Raw genomic sequence first — 18743 nt, forward strand, 5'->3', positions numbered from 1 at the left:
CACTCTAGAAATTGTGCAACTAAAAGAACATCAGAAAACATGGACTTATCAATTCCCTCTTAGAGCCTTCAACTCATTCAGTTAGTGGTAAGCAACGATGACACTGATAATCAGGGTTTTGACGTTAGTCAGGGTTTTCAAAAAAGAAAAATAGAGATATCAAACTTACTTATATTTTTAAAAATATGTTAATATCTGGAGTTATTTAAAGGGAGAACAATTTTGCAAGGAGAAAGTAAGTCAAAGAGAAAAAGAGGCTGTTCTCATTTGTCTTCTTGAATAATAAGCATTATATTAGCTAACAAATGCCAGGCACTGGACAGAGAATAAGTCAGCTAATGTGTGACTAAGTTCAATTGCAAAATGCGACTGCCCATGTCAAATCAAGTTAACAACTAAAGAAGCGGCAATAAGGTCATTTATCCTTTTGAAGATTAGCTTCTATTCTCTAAAAGGTCAAATTTTCCAGAAACACAAAAGACACAGAAACAGCATAAGAAATATCAAGCAGGTCAATGATCAGATTAAGTCACAAGAATGTCTCATTCCCAAATAAAAAAGATACGCTATGTAGAGAGATAATTAATGCTGACAGTTGCCAAACACATTACCAACTCCTGAGTCCTTTCACTAATCTGAAAGGAGCCAAGTGAAGATATACACACACACACACACACACACACACAGAGAGAGAGAGAGAGAGGGAGAGGGAGAGGGAGAGGGAGAGAGAGAGAGAGAGAGAGAGATCAGAGGTGGTATTCAACAGGTTCTGACCAGTTCTGGAGAACCAGTAGCCAAAATCTTGAGTAGTTCGGAGAACCGGTAAATACCACCTCTGGCTGGCCCTGCCCCCATCTATTCTCTGCCTCCTGAGTTTCAGTTGATTGGGAGGAAATAGGAATTGTGCAATAACCTTCCCTTGGAGTGGGGTGGGAATGGAGATTTTACAGTATCCTTTCCTACAGTATCTTCACCAAGCCACACCCACCAAGTCATGCCACACCCACAAAACCACACCCACAGAACCAGTAGTAAAAAAATTTGAATCCCACCACTGATACAGATCTCCCAGGTTCTTTGAAAATAAATTTGTACTTACCAGTATGTAGAATGTGGTAAAAATGGGACTGGAAGTGGCATGGATTTTGGCCCTGGCAGAAGGCAATTTCCAGAGGAGAAATGCAAAGAAAAGTACATTGGGAACCAATAGCAGAAGGTCCCAGTAACGAACTCTAAAAACAAGACAAAGACACCTTATTCAAATAGTGTTGTGTTACTTCTGGCAATACAGAGAATCTTGTTCAGAAGAATAAACAGGAACCATCAATAATAGCATCTTACCTGGATGTGCCTATATCCTCATACAAAAGCACCAAGCATTTGTGTGGCACAGTAGTGTTGGTAGCATTTATAAACAAAGGTGTCGTCAGGATGTCAGCTGTTGTCACTGCCGTGGGAGAAGATGAATAAGTGGCATTATCCTCCTCAGATAATGGTGCTGATGTCACCAATGCTGACATTCTGCCACCTTTCTGGAGAGAGGGAGCCAAAAGAAGATAAAATAAATCTCAAACAATCCTACATGATGGGTTTGTTTTTAAAAAATACACAGAACTTTTCTCAATCACATACTCCTTATGTGATGACTCCTTTGACTGTGTTGACTAGTAGATCAGGAGTGTTAGACTGACACATTTGTCCTAGGGACAGCTATGTGCACAAGACCAGGTGGCACTGGAACAGGAAGCTTATGCCCTTCACAGATTATTGTAATTTGGTCCACATCATAGTATTATAAAGTCTCATTTAAAGTATTTTCAGAAGTTGGTAGATTGCTGGCACATGGACCTGCTACTACCATGCAAAACTTTTGTTATGGGTGGTACATTGGCATTCAACAACTTCCAAGGTACAATTCAAAATAGCGGTTTTAATCTTGAACGTTCTGCATGGCTTGCTTCCTAAATACTTTCTGGACTGTTATTCCAGGTAGAACCAAGTCCTCAGGTAGAACTGCACCAGAAAGTAAGATCTTGGCAACTGGGTATCCTGATAGGCAAGAGTAAGGATCAGTTGGGATTCTCCAGATGTTTATTCTCTGTAATGGCTACGATTTGATGGTCAGCCTTCTTCCAGAGAGCCGAGGTGGCGCAGTGGGTAGAGTGCAGTACTGCAGGCCACTTCAGCTGACTGCTAGATCAGCAGTTCAGCGGTTCAAATCTCACCGGCTCAGGGTTGACTCAGCCTTCCATCCTTCCGAGGTGGGTAAAATGAGGACCCGGATTGTTGTTGGGGGCAATATGCTGACTCTGTAAACCGCTTAGAGAGGGCTGAAAGCCCTATGAAGCGGTATATAAAAATCTGCTATTGCTAATCTGCTATTCCAGAGGTTAAATTGGTTTCAATTGTGGTCTCCTTTCAAAAAGCCATAAAAACAGAGATATTGAACTTTCCTAAGATGATATTTCTGACTACCTGGAGGGTGTCACTGGCTCATTGTAACAATTACTGCAATTTGTTTGAATGCCCTATGTCGTAACTGTCTTACCCATATTAATTTTGGTTGTACACTGCACATCACAAATTCAATGTTACACAAATGAAATAAATTGTTTCATTTCTGTATTACCAAAGTAACTATCGCCTTGGGATTCCTAAAATTCAGGGAGCACTTTATTTCTCTAACCGTGTATTTCAATTTGAATTTCTTTTTAATTAAGTGCTTTTGCAGTTTTAACTGCTTTCTCACCTTCTCCAACCTTAGGGAAGTAGAATGTAATAGTTACTAGTAGAAGACTTGTAGCCATTGTGGATATTTTTGAAGCCTTTGGAATTGATCGCTGCTATTATGTCAGGAATGCCTTTAAGTCACGGCTTCTCAACCTTGGTCCACCTGAAGATGGACTGGGGGATTCTGGGAGTTGAAGTCCACGCATCTTCAGGTGGATCAAGGTTGAGAAGCACTGTTTTAAGTCATGGAACCACAGATTTGGAAGATGTCACTTAGGCATAAACTGGCTGACCTGAGATGCCCTTTGCTCTATGCAAAATAAAATAAAATAAAGCACCTATGACAGGTAACTGTCTCAGTGAAGGAGAGTTCACAAATACTGGCAGAAGTTCTTCAGCACCATCAGGTGAGCCAACTCCATCTTAAATACAGGTGGTTCTTGACTTACAACAGTTCATTTAGCAACCATTCAAAGTTATAACAGCACTGAAAAAATGATTTAGTTTTTTGTAAGTTTTTCACACAACAGTTGCAGTATCCCTATCTATGGTCACGTGATTAAAATTCGACCACTTGGCAATTGACCCATATTTATCATGGTTACAGTGTCCCGGGGTCATGTGATTAACTTCTGCAACCTTCTGACAAGCCAAGTCCATGGGGAAGCCAGATTTACTTAACAACCGTGTTACTAACTTATCAACTGCAGTGATTCACTTAACAACTGTTTCACATAGTAACAAAAATGTTGGACTCAATTATGGTTGTAAGTCGAGGACTACCTGTAATTCCCCACCTCTTTCTAAATGACACAATCATTATACAGCTGCAAAATAAATGGGTTCTACATTTGCTCTGGGAATGGCATATGTGTGCTAACGTTTGACATATATGTATCTTGTTTTTTGCCATCTTTTTACAACTATGATTCTTGGAATGATCCTAATAAGTAATAATTTCTGTCTGTTCATGCTTTTCTCAGAAGCTTAGATTATAAATAACATCTGTAAAATAGTGGCTTGGTATTTGTGAATTCTAGGAAAGGGAGTCCATTCAAATGCCTTATTGAATTCTGAGAAAATCCCAAAGTGCACAAAGGAGAAGAGTCTTCAAATAAAAGATTGATTATGTGCCATCAAGTCCTTTTCATCTCTTAGAGACTACATAGATTGATTTCCTCCTAGATGATCTATCCCTAATCTGTTCCCAGCCATGCAGCCATCACCTCTGTCAAATAAAAGAAATTCCTCAAATAAGAGACTTGGGCTGGTTCATATATTTTGAATTACCCTGTTTCCCAAAAATAAGACCTAACCGGATAATAAGCCCAATCGGGCTCTTGAGTGCATGCACTAAAATAAGCCCTCCCCTGAAAATATTGCAACACAGCAGCAGTCATGTGATGACCACGCTTGCTGCCTCCCGCACCTCAAAAATAGCAAGACCTCTCCAAAAATAAGGCCAAGCACTTATTTTGGGAGTCAAAAGTAAGTAAGACTCTTGACTCTTGTCTTATTTTCAGGGAAACACGGGTACTGAATAAACTTCAAACAGGGAGAATCACATGACATGCTAGTTTACAAACCACGGTGACTTTTATGATACATGAAGTGGAAACCAAAGAAATCACATTATATGACTTAGCACCATATGTGAATGCAGTCTCTATCTGCAAGCTTCTATAACAAAGGTTTGCCACGGCTTAACCTTGTAATAAAATAGTTGAAGGGCAGTCAACAATAAAGGAAATCTAAGTCGTTAGCAACCAGCAGTCTGCAAAACCAACTCCAGGATGTTTTCTGGGGCGGCATATAAATAAAATAAACATTCAAACATTCAAACATTCTGGCTTTTCATGCTGCAATCTAGATGTTAGTGCATAATAAAAGCAGTATTTGTGGTTGATTAGCAAGGAGATGAAAATAAACCTTAACTTCTACTAAAATAAAGTAAGGTGGAACAGGATAATCCATAAAAAAGCCAAAGTTTGCAGGTAATAAGCTGCAGGTTTTAACAAATACAGATATTAATGATAATATAATAAATACCACAATGTTTCTACGTCAAATATTTTCTAACATTTCTATTACAAAGGCAGAAAATTCTTCATACAGAAGATCAGCATCAAGGTAACTGTGCTGGACTATGATCTGGAAAGTTGACGCAGACAATTTTTAACCAATAGCCAATTTGGACATATATTACACATCTTGTTGGGTTGTTCAATAGAATGGAGCCTTCTTCCTTTCCTTAGTATCCCTTGGGAATCATGAACTCTAATTATGGTTGAATCAGAAAGCCACAGGTATCACTCAGTATGAAAACAAGCCAAGAACTTCAAGCACTATAGTAGCTGTGATTAGATTTTTTTTTCATCTGAACCAGAAGACTATAATTAACGTAAGACATTTATCTTATAACAATTCTGGAATGGAAAGGTAAACAGTGACCCTGGAGACATAAAGCCACGCAGAGTTTATTTTTTTTCTTTGTCTTGTGAACATGTTGGATTTAAACTGGCTTCCCTTATTGCTAAAATTGTACTTTATTCACAGAGGTTGACATAATTGTATGTTAACAAAGACATAAACCAAGCGATGGCATTCCTCTTACCCTTGGCTGCTTTAAACAAAGAAACTTTGCCCTGAATTCGTAGCTGAAACAAGGTCATAATCACACTTGTCAAACAACTTTACAATGATTAGACTTCTGACCACACTACAAGTCTAAGGTCCTTTCCTGCTCCCCCCCCCCCCACACTTTTTGAAATGAAAAACAACTGCTAAAGTAACAGAAATCACTTTTCATTAAGCAAACTGTTTCCACGTCTAAATAAATAATGTAGAATAATACAGTTCTATACAAACAAATCTGTAGTATGTGGTTTAACATCAGAAATTTAATATTTTTACTTTTCAGTTATTTGAAGACACCTATACTTGTTGAAAGTAGAGTGCCAATTTTTAATACAAAAAACACATAAAGATCAAAATTTAATTTATTTTCTACCTTTAAAGATTAGGTCAGTGTTTCTTCTAGAAAAAACTCCTTTATGATCATAAAGTGCTTCTTGAATTATTGTCTCTTGTGGACTGGGTATCTACAAACAAATTTCTTCTCTCTCCTTTTCTTGAAGCACTACAACATAAATATAAATTAATTAATCAAGCCTACATATTTTTAAGTGTCTCAAAGGCTAATTTACATAAGCTAATTATATTTAGCCAAGCCTAATAACCTATTTTATTACTGATTCTAGCTAAACATTTTCCTATGAAATCAGCACAGCTGCCTGTTTTTTCTTCAGTTTATGCTTCAGTAATATTTTCAATGTCTCCTTTGTATTTTCTGCTGATTAAGTGAAGCACTAGCCCAAATCGCCAGTGATGCACCCACTTGTATCAAAGTGACAAATACAGTAATGCCTAGTTTCCAAGAAAGCACATTCTTCAGCAAGAATATGTATAAACCATTGTCTCTCAGATATACTTAAAACAATCTTCAGTAATTGCTTGTTAAGAACAACACTTCCCATGTAGTTGCTCTTTCTCAAGAATATTCAGCTGACATCTGAGTCATATTTGACTGATTAAGCCCACATGTTAGGGTATCTATTCTCCCAAGGCAATTACCAATTTATGATAAGATCACAAATTATTAAAGTTAAAAATATATGTTAAAAAAGCAACATAGTCATTAAAATACTGGATCATAAAATTGCTTTTTGGAACAGCAAAAGTATTAGGGCTCCCTTAAAAATCTTTTATGTGTTTGCTTGGCCCACTGAACCACAAACTACTTCTCCTCATTTATGGTTTGTTCATAACCCCCCAAAAGTGGCTAGTAGCCTAGGGGAAAAGCTGAAAGACTTTTCCCAGGGAAATACAAAAGATGAACAGTACATGTCAGAAAAGGTCCAATTTGCTAGTATGTCAGAATCCAATCACTCTCAATGGGTTGGGGCATCCATTTTAAGACCAGGGGTTGCCTTTGAATCAGTCTTGACTCCTGGTGACTGCCTGGAAAGGTCCCTGAGGGTATTCTTGGCAAGGTTTTTTGGGAAATGGTTTGACCTTGCTTACTTCGTGGGGCTGAGAATGAATGATTGGCCAAAGGTCACCCATTGGCTTCCTGCTTAAGGTAGGACTAGAACTCGAGGTTCCTAGCTTGTTGCTTTAACCACTATAACCAAACAGGCTCTCTGATAAAGAAACAAACATAAATAAATAAAACTATTTCAGTTTAAAACTTTAAATTTTGCACAGAAATTAGTAAGCCAGCAATGAAGGTGGTACATAAGGAGTGAAATAAATCTCAGATGGATATTCCTCTTAAAATTTGGGCAAATGTTTCATCATTCTCTGTAATTTTCTCCATCTAGATTTACAGTTAAAAGATTCACATTTTCTTGGTAAGTTAAAACATGTTCCTCTGAAAACACCAGACTCCATTTCAGAGGAAACGTACTGATAAATTCTTGAAATAAACAGTCATGCTAATATAGTGACAAAGAAAGAGGTCTTTTATCTAACCATGACATTCATATCTCACTCACTCAAATGTACTTCCTCATTTTATCCAAGGACAACCCCTCGTGACTCAGTCTCACAAAAAAAATCTGCTCAGTAAGAACTGGTGGGTACCACAAAGTAACAAAAAATGAAAAAGTTTAATTGCTCTGGGATTTTAGAATTCAAGCAGACAGATATTGTCATTTAATACCGCAGACTTAACAATTATCGATAAAAAGCCAAAAAAAGATTGGATAGTGGCTGTTGCAATATCTGGAGACACCAGAAAAGAACTGAAGAAAAATCACAAAATACAAAGGCCTGCAAATAGAAATAGAATGAATGTGGCAGAAGAAAGCCAATATAGTACCAACAGTAATAGTTGCCTTGGATGCAATCCCAAATTTTTGGAGCATTGTTTGAATGCCATCACTACTGACAAAATCAACTTCACTCAATTGCAAAGGCAGCTTTACTAAAGGCAGCTTATGTCTTGTGACAGTGATTTTTTAACAATGTGCAATGAATGATAAATAAATAAATAAATAACAATAACAATTAAAATTCACTGTCATTCAATTGCAAAAGGCTGCTTTACTAGGAACAGTTTACATCCTGCGATGATACTACAAAACATCATCATCCCTTAACAATCCCTAGCTCTTGGAAATGACTTAAGTGGATAAAAATGTCAAATCCAGTCTGAATATATGGTTGATTAGGTGACATACATAAGTAATAGGAGTGAAGCTCAACTAATCTGAATTTTTGATTCTTGCTTCATTACACTGACTGCACAACCTTATGCATATTTACTGGAAGCAATCTCATAGTGACCCATAGAAAGACTGCTTAGAGTGCAACCCAGGGGTGGGTTTCTTGCCCCGTTCCAACCGGTTCGGTTGGAACGGGGCCGGCGGCGTCCTCGTGCACGCACGCGGTGCACGCATGCATACTAGCGTCTGTGCGATGCTCCAGCTGCTCCTGGAGGATCGCGCAGGCGCTGTATGCGTCCTGCGCATGCGTGGAAGCACAGAACTCATCAAAACTGGGTAAGGACCGCGGGCGGGCGGGTGGGCCCTTCGCCGTTCCCAGAAGTTACTTACTTCCGGGTTCGCCGACCAACCAGTTCGCAGGGACCGCCGCGAACCGGTTGAAATCCACCCCTGGTGCAACCATAATGTTTTCTGAAAGATATAACATGTAGCTTTAGAGACAATTGTACTCTATCTGAAGATTATCATCTAAGGACATTTGCTGCGGTTTAAGCAATAGTAGGAATTTTGAAGTATTGTAGATGCATTTCAATCTCTATCAGTGTGCATATTTTACTGGTAGTCCATAAATTTAGTCTTTCTCAACCTTGGCAACTTTAAGATGTACAGGTAGTCCTCGATGTATGACCACAATTTCTGGCCTTCTCATTGACTTTGCTTATCAGAAGGTAGCAAAAGTTGATCATATGACCCTGGCACACTGCAACCATCATAAATATGAACCAATGCCAGCATCTGAATTTTCATCACGTGACCATGGGGATGCTGCAATGGTTGTGTGTGAAAAATAGTCATAAGTCACTTTTTTTCAGTGCTGTTGTAACTACAGTCACTAGATGAACAGTTTTAAGTTGAGGATTGCCTATATAGACATCAATTCCCAGGATGCCTGCTGGGAAATTCTGAGAATTGAAGTCCACATATCTTAAAATTGCCAAGATTGGGAGACACTTCTGGCTTTATTTTAATATCCTGAATATATCAGGGCCACTCACACTGCAACTGTAGTACAATGCAAAATAGATTAAATCTGGCATCCACAATGTGCATTTCTGATAGGTTTGCAATGCATTAAGCATCTCATTAATTTCACTTCCATGAAGTAACAGCAGTTCAGCAATGGAACCAATTACTCAGAATAGTGATCTTTTCTTCATTAGATGTATGCTCTCGGAGGGTAGGCAGCATCTGTCTTGAGTGCTTTAATTTGGATTTCTGCATTAAGCAGGAAATTAAATTCAATGGCCTATCTGGTCTTTTTGACTCTATGATTACAGTATCTCAGTTCATCCCCCTTAGAGTTTGTTTTCCTTCTCCCAAGGTCTTCAGTGATTGCCTTTTGAGAGGAGCAATAATAATAATAATAATAATAATAATAACAACAACAACAACAACAACAGCAGCAATAAACTACATGAAAGCAAAAATTCAACATGTTACCACCAACAGCAAATGTCGCCTCTGTAATGAGAAAGACGAGACAGTCGACCACTTGATCAGTGGGTACAGTAAAATTTCACAAACTGACTACCTACAACGCCATGACCGCGTTACATTCACAGGAAATTGTGCCAAAAGTTTGGATTTGAGTACAGCCAAAACCACTGGGAACATCAGGTTCAGAAGGTTTTAGAGAATGAGAAAGTCAAGATCTTGTGGGACTTCAGAATTCAGAGTGACAGGCACTTGGCCCACAACACACCTGACATAAAAATAATTGAAAAGAAAAAAAGAGTATGGTTCATTGACATTGCAATACCTAGAGATGCAAGAATTGAAGATAAACAGCAAGAAAAAACCACAAAGTACCGGGACTTGCAAATTGAAGTTGAGCAACTGTGGAAAAAGAAATCGTATGTTGTCCCGATTGTAATTGGAGCCCTTGGAGCAATACCTCAAGGGCTACCTCACTATTTGAAAATTCTACATTTACCTGACTTGAACATTCTGACTCTACAAAAAACCACTCTCCTTGGAACAGCTTATATCCTCCGACGTTACCTTAACAGTTCCTAGGTCCTTGGTTAGGACTCGAGCTGTTAGGCTATGAACCAGCCCCAAAGGCTGTGAATCTCACCAAAGATTAACCACATAATAATAATAATAATAATAATAATAATAATAATAATAATAATAATAATAATAAGAAGTCCCAAGCCTGGATGAGAAAGGAGGAAGGTTGGGGTCAGGTTGGCATCTGGTCCCGTAAAAAAACACCCGCCAACCCATACAATATGGTGAAAAAAACAAATAAGAATTCCATACCGCATCGGTCGTTGCGCGGGTTAACAAGGGCCGCGGCGGATGTTGGGGTCCCTGGACATCCGTCGACAAGTGGGCTACAAGTGGACCAGCCAACAAAACGACAAAAATATAGTGCAGATGAAAACCGTGCCATAATGGCCTGTTACTACAACTCAGAGCCAGAAAAAAGAGGCTATTTAAAGCGAATGTATGAATTATGGAAACAACAATATCCACATTCAAATGTTAGTGAACAACGACTAGCAGATCAAAGGCGATTTATTATACGGAATAAAGTGTTTAGTGAAATTGAACATGAGGAAATTCAGGCAAATTGCAAAACCCAAAAAACAATATCACAAGCGGAAATAACTGATATTCAAGACACAACTAAAGACATTATAGTAGAACTCCCAGAAGAAGCTCTTGGGGAGGAAATAACATCACAACCACTAGAACCAGTTATCACTGAACCAACTGATGAACTAACTCAAAAACAAAAAGAATTGAAGGATAAGATCATGGAGCATTTTCTGCTTAATGAGGAAAGGCAACGTTTACCATCACTAAAAACTGTGCCTAAGAAAATTTTGGGCCCTATCATGAAAATGGTTAATGCAGTGTTTTCAACAATTGAACCGGGATCCATCTTGGAAACAAACCAGTTAATGTACAGCGCAGCTGTAATAGTCACTAATGAACTAGGCATTAAAATTAAAGTACCTAGTCACACAACAGAAAAAGCATCAAAGCCAAAGTGGAAAATCCGTTTAGAACAAAAAATAAAAAAATTAAGCGCAGATGCTAGTAACTTAAAGAACATGCATGAGCAACGGCTTAAAAACAACAAAATCATAGATCGGCTAATCAGGAGATATAGATTGGATACAAGAAACATCAATGAAGCTGTAGAGATTGTAAAACAGCAGATAACAGCAACAGCTAGAAAAATTGAAAGATATGAGGCACGAATCATCCAATATAAACAAAACCAGCAATTTCGATCAGACCAACGGCAACTGAATGAAATTTTACAAAAGGGCCAAATTGATGAATGGTTGACAACTGGAAAAACATACTTGATTCAGAAAGATGCAACTAAAGGAACAACACCTGAAAACTACAGACCAATAACATGCTTGCCAACAACCTTCAAATTACTCACAGGCATTATTGCAGATAACATGATGGATTATTTGGAAACAAACAACATCTTGCCAGTAGAGCAAAAAGGCAACAAAGAAGGAGCAGGGGCACAAAAGATCAGCTTCTAATTGATAAAATGATATTAGAAAATTGTAAGAACAGAAAAACGAACTTGAATATGGTCTGGATTGATTACAAAAAGGCATTTGACTCACTGCCACATAGTTGGATCATAAAATGATTAGAAACAACTGGCATTAGCAAAAATATTACATCCTTTACTGAAAAGGCGATGAAACAATGGAGAACTGAGTTGGCGGTAGGGAATGAGATCTACGGAATGGTTAATATCAAGCGAGGAATTTTCCAGGGTGATTCACTTTCACCTCTTCTCTTCATCATCGCAATGATCCCACTATCAGTAATTTTTAAAAAAATGAAATTAGGCTACCAAACAGCCAAAGAAGCTGAAAAAATTTCGCATTTACTATATATGGATGATTTGAAACTCTATGGAAAGTCAGAAATAGAAATCCAATCATTGACAAACATAGTCCGAGTATTCAGCACTGATATTTCAATGCAGTTTGGCATGGAAAAATGCGCCACTGTATCCATAAAAAGGGGCAAAATCACTGCATGTGAGGGAATTGAAATGCCCAATGGCCAATTAATTAAATGCAAAGAAAATGAAGCCTACAAATACTTAGGCATTCTGCAGTTGGATAACATCAAGCATGGAGAAGTAAAAACTATTGTCAGGCGAGAGTACACCAACAGAGTTAGGAAAATTTTGAAATCTAAATTGAATGGTGGAAATACAATCAAGGCCATAAATACCTGGGCAATACCAGTTATAAGATACACAGCTGGTATAGTTAACTGGACACAAGCTGATTTGGATCTTTTGGACCGAAAAACCAGGAAACTAATGACAATGCACTACAGTTTACATCCACGTGGTGATACTGATAGACTGTACCTGCCCCGAAAATCCGGTGGCAGAGGATTATTACAAGTGAAGCAAACAGTTGAAGAAGAAAAACATGCACTGGCTAATTATTTAAAAGGAAGTCAAGAACATCTATTAATCGAAGTAAAGAACAAAAATCTACTGAAGGCCCAACAGACGAAACAAGAATATAGAAAAGAAGTGATAAAATCAAGAATGGAGAGTTGGCAGAACAAAGCACTGCATGGCCAATTTCTGGAAAAAATAAAAGATAAAGTGGACAGTGAACAAACTTGGTTATGGTTAACAACAGGTACATTAAAGAAAGAAACAGAGTCACTAATCCTGGCTACGCAAGAACAAGCTATCCGCACAAATGCCATTAAGGCCAAAATCGAAAAATCCTCTGATGATGCCAAATGCAGACTTTGCAAAGAAGCTGATGAAACTGTTGATCACATACTCAGCTGCTGTAAAAAAATCGCGCAGACTGATTATAAATTGCGGCACAATTCAGTAGCACAAGTGATCCATTGGAATTTGTGCAAAAATTATAATATTAAAACAGCAACAAACTGGTGGGAACATCAGCCTGAAAAAGTCACCGAAAATCAGATGGTCAAGATCTTGTGGGATTTCCGTATACAAACTGACAAAATACTGGCGCATAATACACCAGACATCTCACTGGTTGAGAAAAACAAGGTCACAATCATAGACATCGCAATACCAGGTGATAGCAGGGTTGCCGAGAAGGAACATGAAAAAATCGCAAAATACCAGAACTTAAAAATCGAAATTCAACGACTATGGCACAAACCAGCAGTGGTAATTCCAGTGGTAATTGGCACACTAGGTGCTATTCCAAAAGCACTGGAATTACATTTAAAACAGTTAAAAATTGACAAAATCACCATCAGTCAAATGCAAAAAGCCGCACTGCTTGGGTCTGCACGCATATTACAAAAATACGTTACGACGTCCTAGGCCCCTGGGTGGGGCCCGACTAGTAACCAATGCCAAATCCGGCGAAACAACTGGCCGCTGTGATACAATTGTATAATAATAATAATAATATAGTTCCATTCCAGTGCCATACTTGCATTGTCAATAATTTAATCATGCTGTAAATTGTGCCAGCAAGTCTCCTAATATTTAAGGTAAGTGTCACAACGATCACACTTCCTGTCATGCTAGAGGATTAGTACAGTGCAATCAAAAGGAAAAGCTAGGTTACCACTCAACTCCAACCTAAATTCTTTAAGTTAATCTCGGCTATCAAATGGTTCATTAATAATGAAAAAATACTGCTTTCAGATGGGGAAAAACTGACCAGGAGAATGGACAGTGAGATAATGGTGGCTAGATAGATTTTTTGTTTAAAGGCAGATATGCAGCTAGCATGAACGGGACAAATTCCAGTTGGGGATTCCTAGGAAAGAATTTAAAAACTGAAACAAAACATATAAAGCCTTTATACAAATTTAAAGTGCACTGTTATACTGTATTACACATCTGAAGAACGTATCTGAAGTTTTAAAAAAATCATCATCCTGTACCCTTTGAGTCAATTATGCATTAAAGGTAAGACTGGACAATATGTTTCTGTATAGTCTAGGTACAGGAAGTCTCAACTACAGTTCGTTCAGTGACTGCTTAAAGTTACAACACTACTGAAAAAGTGACTTATGACTATTTTTCATGCTTACAATTATTGTAGCATCCCCTTGATCATGTGATCAAAATTCAGACACTTGACAACTGATTCATGTTTACTACGGCTGCAGTGTCCCAGAGTCATGTGATTACCTTTTGACAAGCAAAGACAATGGGGAAGCCAGATTCACTTAACCCTGTCAAAAATTTAACAACTGCAATCATTTCCTCAACAACTGTGGCAAGAAAGATCATAAAATGTGGCAAAATTCATTTAACAAATGTCTCACTTAGCAAAAAAAAAAATTGGGCTCAATTGTGGTCATAAGTTGAAAACTTCCTATATAATTGAAAATTAAAAATTGAATCATAACAATGAAATTGGAAAAGTTGTATCATTTCAACAATTAACTTTTTTCATTCCAATGGCTTCATGTTATTCTATATATTTAGGTATTTTGAGGATAATTTTGTTCAGTTGTTATGTTTTACTTTCTATGTTTTTCATGGATTTTTCCCACCATATAGTTTATTACACAATAGATTACAACTTTTTCTTTCAAGGAAAACATTTCTATAGTATAGCAATATGCCCTCTTTTTATTAGTAACTCGTATTTTTAGTTGAAATGCTTTTAAAGCTATATAAAGAAAAACATGTGAAAGCATAGGACAGATCAATCACCAACCACAATGAACAATGGGCTGGAACAACTCCCTTCTGGGACTCTTTAGAAAAAAAAGATTTTGCTGGTTGCTTTGTACTTGCAGGTAGTTAGGTAATCCATCATGGGAACAAATTTATTTACTTTTTACATTCCTAATGCCAGTTAAGATTTACTGTCCACACAGTAAATCTCCATATACAGAAATAAGAGGTAGGAAGAGGGGAAACGAAAGAGAAAGAACCTTCTATTTTAACTCAGTCAAATACAGTTTCTCCAGTCAGCCTCAAAATTGTTTCACTTCTCCTGCACAGCAGAAAAACAACTAGAAATTCATTATTAATTAGATCATAATATATTAGCAAAGTTATGTGACCAGTTTGGAAATCACAAGAGAAGACAAGCTTTCATATACGAAAGAAGAAAAAAGCAGAAAATATGGCAGAAGAGATTTACATATAAAATTAATTCAGTATTCCTTTTTTAATCATTCGAAAATCACCCTAAAACTATGGACAATTACAATGTTATCAGTCCACTGTATGCCCTAAAAGGAATCTGTATAGCCAAAAAGCAAAATTAAAGATCTATGACTGAAGCACAATCCCTATAGTAGAATGAGAGCCTCTTTTGAGTCACTGCTACTCTCAGCATTATCCCAATGGACGTACAATTTCAGACCATAAGATTTTGTATCTGGCATCCCAAGCTAATTATATTAAAAAGTTGTGGATTTTAACTATATTTTAACTTACCACAATTTGTAACTCTACATAATCAGAAACACCCCTCCTCCCGCTGGTGCAGACCACTAAAAGCCCTTTGAAACATTAAGCTTGTTGAAAAGCATATTCTGTCTAACCTCTAAAACACTCACTAAAAAGCAAGTCAATTGTAAACATAAATGGGAAGTTGCTAGAAGTTACCATACTACAGAAGGGAATACACACAAAATGCCACAGCATGGGTTAGTGGAGAGAGGAGGTAATTTTTTAATCACCGACTGGAAAACTCCACATATTCCAGATTAAATGATTTGTAGGAGTTACCTATCTCTGACTAAACATCAAGAGGTAGAAAAAGAGCATTGGGATCTTGCAGAAAAAACATTTTTCTCTGCCGAGATTCATTCCTGATAGTAAAAGGGCCTTTGGTTGGATTGGTAACACTGTACTATTAACCAGAGCATACAAAATATTTGCTAGACCAATTCTCAAATACAGCTCATCTGTCTGGAACCCACGCTGCATATTGGATATTAATACAATTGAGTGAGTCCAGACATGAGAAAAGTCCTCCACTCCACTACTCGTAAGAGAATATCTTATGCCACCAGACTTGAAATTTTGAGCTTAGACAACTGAGAACTACGCTGCCTTTGGTCTGACTTAAGCGTAGTACATAAAATTATCTACTACAATGTTCTACTTGTCAATGACTACTTCAGCTTCAACTGCAACAATACACCAGCACACAATAAATACAAACTTAAGGTAAACCGCTCCAAACTTGATTGCAGAAAATACGACTTCAGCAACAGATTGGTCAATGCCCGGAATGCCCTACCTGACTCTGTGGTTTCTTTCCCAAACCCCCACAACTTTAACCTTAGACTGTCTACTGTCAACCTCACCCCATTCCTAAGAGGTCTGTAAGGGGCGTGCATGAGTGCACCAATATGCCTACCGTCCCTGTCCTAACAACCCCATTTATTCATATCCATTTCATGTATTCATAATCTTGTATATACTTATATCAATTGTCTTATACACGCTTGACAAAACAAATCAATAAAATAAATGTTGACACCGAAACATTTCGGGCCATTCGAGCAAGCTGTGTGGTCCATGGGGGGTCACGGAGAGCCAGGCCCGACTGTACTGAGCAACAACTAAGGATGCTATTTCAGGAAGGAGAGTTTCAACTCAAGAGGGGTGCGCCGCACAAACCTCTCCGAAGATCTCTCAAGGAAATAAAACGGTCCAAGTGGGGCATTACTAACAGATCGCCGCATCCGCACACGACAAATCTTCAAAACAGTGAACGATCCCTGTTCCTTCTTGCACAAAAACACAGGACCCTTCCCAGGAAAGCAGATCAGGGCCATCAGGTTCAAGATTAGCTAAGAAGTGCCGGGAGGGGAAATGGGGGAGGAGGTGGATTTACAAACCCCTTCTTCAAAGGCGGGGGATCAGCTTGCTTTAAACAGACAGGGCTGGGCTACAGATCTCTTCTTCTTCTGGCCCCAAAGTTTGCCCCAGCGAAATCTTGGTCGATCACTCATGCCGGGGCGATGGGGTCATCTAGGATTAAGGGCAACCTTAAAAGGAGTCAGGGAGCTCCTTACCTGGCCCTTCTCTCTTCGTTTCCTGCGGCCGTAAGCCACGCTCGCCCTCCGCAACTCCCTTGTTATCTTCCCTCGCAGCCCGAGGGAGGAGGAGGAGGAGGAGGCGGCCTGTCCCGCTTTGGTTGGCTATGGCTCATGCCCGGGTCTCTCGACCGACCATCCCTGCAGCGACAGCAAAGGCTCCGTCCCGGGTCCAGAATACGGGAGGGAAGGTGAAAGACTGCACTGGAGGAAAAGCGTCGTTGACAAGCCGGCCGGAGCTAAAGCAGCGAAGACGCGGCCGGGCGACCCATCCACTTCCTGCCGTCGCTCAGAAGAAGAAGAAGACAGGCGCCCGCAGTGGAATGAAGGCGCAGCGCCATCGAGCCTCCAGCCAGGATGACGAGCGGCGCGCGGAGGAAGAGCAGCTTCGCTCTCCACCCCCCACCCCCCAATTCCCCCGCCCGGCGGCTGAGCGATCCCAGGGTCACCAGCCAATCACGAGGCCCCTAAAGAAGAAGCCCGGCTCAAAAAGCGAAATAAAAGGAGCGAAAGGAGCCAATGAAGGAAGCGGAGGGGCGGAGTCTCGGGCTGAGGGGCGGGAGGAACCAACCCCGGCAGGACATTAAAGGCGAAGAGGCGCCTTTAATCATCTCTAAGGCTTTGAGAAAGTCTTTGGGGAGCGCAGCCGGGAAAAGTTTGGTTAGTCCTCGCGCCGATTCCTTTGGCAAGCTGCCCATCAGTGCTGTATTGAAACCAATAAGCAGACTAAGCACGTGCTTAGAGCGCCAGGCCCAAAGGGGGACACCACAAAGTTGAGAAAAGGGGGGGAGCAATGAAGATTTGGACAGGAGGGGCTTAGGGCAGAGGTCCCCAAACTTAGCAACTTTAAGAGTTGTGGACTTCAACTCCCAGAATTCTCCAACCACCTGTGCTGGCTGGAGAATTCTGGGAGTTGAAGTCCACAAGTCTTACAATTGCCAAATTTGGGGACCTCTGGTTTAGGGCACCAGTGAGCCTTAATCCGCCACTGCCGCCAATACTTCTAATTCAGAGGTGGAATCGAAAAAGCAAAAAAAAAAAAAAGTTTCCAAAATGTGCATTTTTAAAAAATTCTGGGTTATTCTGGCGAATTCGAGGTTTTGGGGTTGGTTTGTTTTTCTAAAAGTACTCTCTCGGCATCTCTTTTAACATTTGCGAAGCGTCTCCTGTTAAGCGAGGACAAACCCTTTATTAACGAAGGCAAACAAACATCGTCAGCGCGCCTCCTCTCGTTGCTTATTTCGACGCTTGAAAGAAATTCGAGGCGCACCTAAACGAAATGGCAACGAAACTACATTCCACGACTGGAAGGCAGCTCCATATAATAAGCATTCCCGGCCGGTGAAAGACCACGAAGCTCACGTGGTGCTCTCCAGAGTGCTGGGCGCCCCAGCTCCTCCTTAACTAAGGACGTCGGAGCAAAATTGCCAGCATCGCCGAGCCGAGTTAAAAAATATTTATTATTATTGATTGTTTCCTGATTGCTTATTTGTACCCTATGACTATCATTAAGTGCTGTACCTTATGATCCTTGACGAATGTATCTTGTCTTTTTATATACACTGAGAGCCTATGCACCAAAGACAAATCCTTGTGTGTCCAATCACACTTGGCCAATAAATAATTCTATTCTATTCTATTCTATTCTATTCTATTCTATTCCTCTTCTTCCCCTACCTCCTCCCAACCTACAAC

The 18743-nt window shown here is 39.4% G+C and overlaps 1 protein-coding gene across 2 annotated transcripts in view; it reads right to left on the reverse strand.

Annotated features, from left to right (window-relative positions):
- Positions 1-17426, reverse strand: part of TPRA1 (transmembrane protein adipocyte associated 1) — a 35899-nt gene extending 18473 nt beyond the window's left edge. Inside the window, exons 1-4 of one of the 2 annotated variants that reach the window (XM_087708975.1) lie at positions 17028-17426; positions 5741-5869; positions 1342-1532; positions 1100-1232 (exon numbers count right to left, since the gene is read on the reverse strand). In XM_087708975.1, the coding sequence (XP_087565101.1) occupies positions 1100-1232; positions 1342-1520 (312 nt within the window). In that variant the 5' untranslated portion in view covers positions 1521-1532; positions 5741-5869; positions 17028-17426. The remainder of the gene's footprint in view (positions 1-1099; positions 1233-1341; positions 1533-5740; positions 5870-17027) is intronic. The other variant, XM_087708974.1, reaches the window with a different exon arrangement.
- Between the last annotated feature and the right edge of the window lie 1317 nt (positions 17427-18743).

This window comes from Thamnophis sirtalis, unplaced genomic scaffold (assembly GCF_051295495.1).
Source record: "Thamnophis sirtalis isolate CommonGarterSnake01/CBP01778 unplaced genomic scaffold, rThaSir2_p1.2 scaffold_3, whole genome shotgun sequence".
Lineage (NCBI taxonomy): Eukaryota > Metazoa > Chordata > Lepidosauria > Squamata > Natricidae > Thamnophis > Thamnophis sirtalis.